We start from the raw sequence: 4,443 nt of genomic DNA, 5'->3' as shown, positions 1-4,443 counted from the left end.
GCCCCCAGCCATACAACCCAAGGCGCTCGTTTTCGGCCAAATGAGAACGGTTCACAGCCAGGTCAGAGCAATCCAGTTAGAAAGCTCTTCCCTCAGTGAGCTATAACCGCGGCCATAAAACAGAAGCATTCCTGTGCTCAGTTATAAACGTGGAAGAAATTAGCCTGCTCCTTCCCCCCTCGCCGGTTTCTGAAGGGAAGGCAGGAAGGCAGCCAAGGCACCTCGGCAATGACACCCCCAAGGAATAAAAAGATGAAGGGGACAGGCAGGGAGCCTGGGGCGGCAGAGCTGGTCCCACTCCTCCCACATCAGGCAGGGAGTGAGGGCAGCCATGCGGCTGACCCCACTGAGGCAGGGCCTTCACCTGAAAGCCAGGGCATGGCCCCAAAGCACAGGTGCCTGGAGCCACCTAAGAGGCCCACAGGGGCTGGCAGGGTGGGTGCAAGAGCTACAGGAGACTTGCGCTCTGGTGGAGCTCTGCCCAAAGAGCCTTGAGGGTGAGCAACAGGATGGTGCCTGAGACCAGGGCAAACCCATGACAGACAGCAGCACCCAGAGCACATACATGACCCAGGGGCAGCATGGGGAAAGTAGGAGGGAAGCAGTTTTCCACCCACCAACATGCCACAGCACTTGGCTGGCACTGCCACCATCCTGGTCCCTCGGCATGGGGCTTTGCAGGCACAGCACCTGCAGTGAGAGCACTACCGCTCCCATCTCCTCCATGGCCAGTCCCACCTCCCTGCCCTATGAAAATGCAGGACCACAGACTTGTTCAGGGGAAGGGACCCCAAGAGGTCTCTAGTCCAACCTTGGGCTCACACCAGGGCCAGCTCTGAGGTCACACCAGGTCACTCCAGGCTTGATCCACTTGGGTCTTGAAACTTGCAAGTGTGGAGACTGTACCTCTCTGAGCAACCTGCCCCCCAACTGGACTACCTTCATGGGAAAAAGTCTCCTCATAGCCAACCTGGACTTGTTTCCTCAACATCTGCCATGCACCACTATGGTGAGCCTGGCTCCTTGCTGACCTCCTCATAGGTACAGGCAGGCTGCTGGTAGGTCCCTCTGAAGCCATCTCCTCTCCAGGCTGAAGAAGCCCAGCTCCCTGAGCCTCTCCTTGCAGGGCAAGTGCTCCGGCCCCCTGAGCTTCATGGGGTCACCCCTCCTCCCAGTCTCACTCCAATTTATTGCAGTTTTGTTGCACTAGGGAGCCCCAAACTGGATCCAATACTCTAACTAGGGTCTAAGGAGTGGCGAGTACAGGGAGGTCATCGCTCCCCTCGCCTGCTGATGGTGCTCCTGTTAATGCAGCCCAAGATGCTACTGGGCTTTGCTGCCAGACAGCCTGCAGGAGGATTCAGCTTTGCTGCCTGCCAAGACCCCTGGTCCTTGCATGGGTTACAGTGCCTGGACAGGGCTGCTTCAGGAGCTGGAGACACCAACAATGCTGAGCAACAGGGTGTGTGTTTGAGCAGGGGATGCACAGGATTATTCTCTCAGGGTGGGTCAAACCCCAGCCCCCTTCAAGATGCTGCCTGGGGTAACACAGGGCACCCCATCCTGAGTCGGGCATCCAAGGGCTCCAATTCACCACCCCTAATGCACCCAGCGACAATGAGATGCAATTACCTGCTTAACTTTTTGCGCTGGCCCTGCACAAGATTACAGCTCTGGCAGCAATCAACACCATACCCACGTGTCAGCTGCCACAGTGCACGCGAACCCCGTGATAGCGAATGATCCCAGCTCGCACTTTTGCACTGGGCTGAGAGCCGCAACAGCTGCAGGGCTACCCAGCTGCCCCTGGCCTCCCGGAGACAGAGCGGAGCAGGCAGCAGGGAGAAGATGGCCACTTCTCTGGCACTTATTTAGCTACCTTGGTTCATAAGCCAGGGCCCTGAGACGGGAGGCCGGGCACCTTGCCATCAGCAGCGTGACAGAGCCCTCCAGAGAATAATTCAGAGTGTCTAAGTTAGGCTCCTGTGATGAATCACACCCTGTATCTCTCTGTGCTGACCGCACGCTTTGGTTCCTCAGATAAGATACCGGAAGCCAAAAAAGCAAATTCAGAGTAATTCAGGGGAGTGTCAGCGTGAGCTCAGCAGGCTGCCTGCATGGCTGTGGATCCTTGGCAACGCGCAAAACAGTTTGGCTCCAAGTTTACAGCATCTGAATTTCTCCTTTCACGTAGCTGTTGTCACTTATTACAAAGACATCATATCTGCCTGCACCCCTGAAATGAACCATAACCCTGTTTAAGCTCTTTTCCTCTCATTTGTACTCACCCCTCACCAGTTCCAGTTTCACTGATGCTGTGCCCTGTTCTAGGATCTTGAATTACTCATGTTTCTCTCAAACGCTCAGTACAAATTTTAAGGTACTAAAAATACTTCTGAAAATCTCACCCCTACATTTTTAGGGAGCATCTTATGTTTAGAAAATTCTTTACTTGATTACACTATAAGATGAATTAAGTTTATTGTTCCCAGGTAGGACCATTCATTTACGTTCTGCTTTTGGTCTTTGTAAGATCAAATTCACTTGTTCGGTTTCAGGTTGATTACCAAATCTCGGAACTAAACTAACCGGGTTTCCAGCACTGCAAGGGAATGAGAATATTGCCACGTATTCATTGACTTTTAAAAATAAGTATAAAAACATGTTTATTCAAATTTTTTTAAGTCTTATATAAAAAATTCTTTGCCTTTTTTTTGAGGCAAAACCAAAAGGTCTCTGTAGGTGTCAGCAGCATACTATCAGATGAGCATAAGAAAGGGCGCTGGATCCCATCTGCTCACACCCTCCCAGGGCAGACCCGGCTCTCCAGACCAGGGTTACCTCCACAGGAATACCATACCCTTAGCACAACGTAACTCATCTGCACTCCCAAAAATCTGTTCAAATAAAGCAATGCAAAAGCCAGTAAAGCTGCACATTATCCTACATGGCTGCAATGGTTTCCCTCCAGTGCAAACGCTGGCCTCTGAAGTGGCAGGCATCGCGTTCGTGCTGCAAGGAGCACAACACGCTCTCGCTCTGCCGCGGCCACGCGTGGGTATCCGGTCAGCACAGGGGTCGTGCCCACCGATGCCCAAGCCGCACTACTGTGGGACTGGACTCAGCCGTACCACTTCACGAGGGCAGATTTGTAGCAGAAATGAGCTTTGGCACTTTGGGGTAGAAGAAAACACAGGGCTGACCTGGGAGGACAGGCAACTCATCTTCTTCTCAAGCTTATAAGTTATAAATGGAGCAAAGAGCAGGACTTGATGGGGAGGAAATCTCTGCTCTTCAGGTTGGCTTTACCCCAGGCATCTCTGGGGAAAGCCACACATGCTGCGCACATACGAGGACACACCTGTCACAGCTAGCAGGTTCAAGCCCTGCTCCCCCTGCCCTCCCCTTCCTCTCCCAGCAGCCAGTCCAGCCCCACCAGCATGGCGCGTCCCACCAGCACAGCCATGTAACAGGCACCGCCTTTCGTCTCCCATGTGCACAGAATCATCTCCCAGCCCAGGACGGAGAAGGGCTGGGGATGATGCTCCTCTCCAACCCTCCCCTTCTGCCCAGGGGTGAGACCACCTCCTCCCTGGGGTTCATCCCCAAGGAGCCCCCCAGCCCTGCTCTGTCCCCTGTCGCGGTGCCAGCGGGCAGGCTCCTGCAGCACAGTTCTCGCAATGTGGGCACTGCCCGGCGGCTCCGGCAGAGGGGCTCAGAGAAGACCAAGGGGGTTCCCCCCATCTCATCAAAGTGCAAGGGGTTGTTCCGGGTCCCCGCCACCACCAGCTCCAGCAGCCGGACCACGCAGTCTGAAAACCAGTTCTTCAGGCGGAAATAGCCCTCCTGGAAAGAGATTCGGAGGCTGACGGGCCCCGTCGGCATCCGCACGCTCAGGCTGAACAAGCAGTTCCCCTGTGAGCTGTCCCGCACCAAGTAGGTGCCAACAGGCTCCTGCTGGAGCTTGGCGTGAGCCTCCCCCACGGACAAGGGGCCCCAGTAGAAGTCGCTGGCCTGGAGGATATTGAGGGATCGCTCCAGGACCTCCCACTCACAGCTGCGAAACATCCGGAAACGACTGGGCAAGCCGGGGGGCGCAGGGTGGGGGAGAACGCTCCGATGCTGCCTTTGCAGATGAGAAACAGCGGTGTGCGTGTTGTGCAGATCATCTGGCCTCCCTCTGATCATCTCTCAAAGAGCCCATGGATCCTGGAAAGATGCTGCCTTTACCATGCTTCCTCCTTTGCATCCAGCCTGCAGGACAGAAGGAGAGTGAGGAAACCCAGTACCACCTTCTAACTGGGCAAGTGAAGACATGTCACAAGGGAGAAAGACCAGCAAGAGCACCAAAGGGGTACCAAGGAGCTACTGTATGTCACCAACCCCCAGCTGTAGGCACAACCAAGGATATATTTGCAGGTAGGGCTCCATCTGGGTCCCCCA

The 4,443-nt window shown here is 54.8% G+C and overlaps 1 protein-coding gene across 1 annotated transcript; it reads right to left on the bottom strand.

Moving 5' to 3' along the window:
* Positions 1–3,447: 3,447 nt before the first annotated feature.
* On the bottom strand, positions 3,448–4,219 carry LOC137664397 (suppressor of cytokine signaling 1-like). The gene has a single exon (XM_068402357.1). It carries the CDS (start codon positions 4,186–4,188, stop codon positions 3,505–3,507), a length of 684 nt encoding a protein of 227 aa, XP_068258458.1. The 5' UTR covers positions 4,189–4,219; the 3' UTR covers positions 3,448–3,504.
* Between the last annotated feature and the right edge of the window lie 224 nt (positions 4,220–4,443).

This window comes from Nyctibius grandis, chromosome 5 (genome assembly GCF_013368605.1).
Source record: "Nyctibius grandis isolate bNycGra1 chromosome 5, bNycGra1.pri, whole genome shotgun sequence".
Taxonomy (NCBI): domain Eukaryota; kingdom Metazoa; phylum Chordata; class Aves; order Nyctibiiformes; family Nyctibiidae; genus Nyctibius; species Nyctibius grandis.
Note: the sequence above shows the minus strand (reverse complement) of the source record. Positions and strands in the feature narration are given on the sequence as shown.

Coding starts and splice junctions, on each gene's coding strand:
- LOC137664397 (XM_068402357.1), bottom strand. CDS start 4,188: ATGATCAGAGGGAGGCCAGATGATCTGCACAACACGCACACCGCTGTT.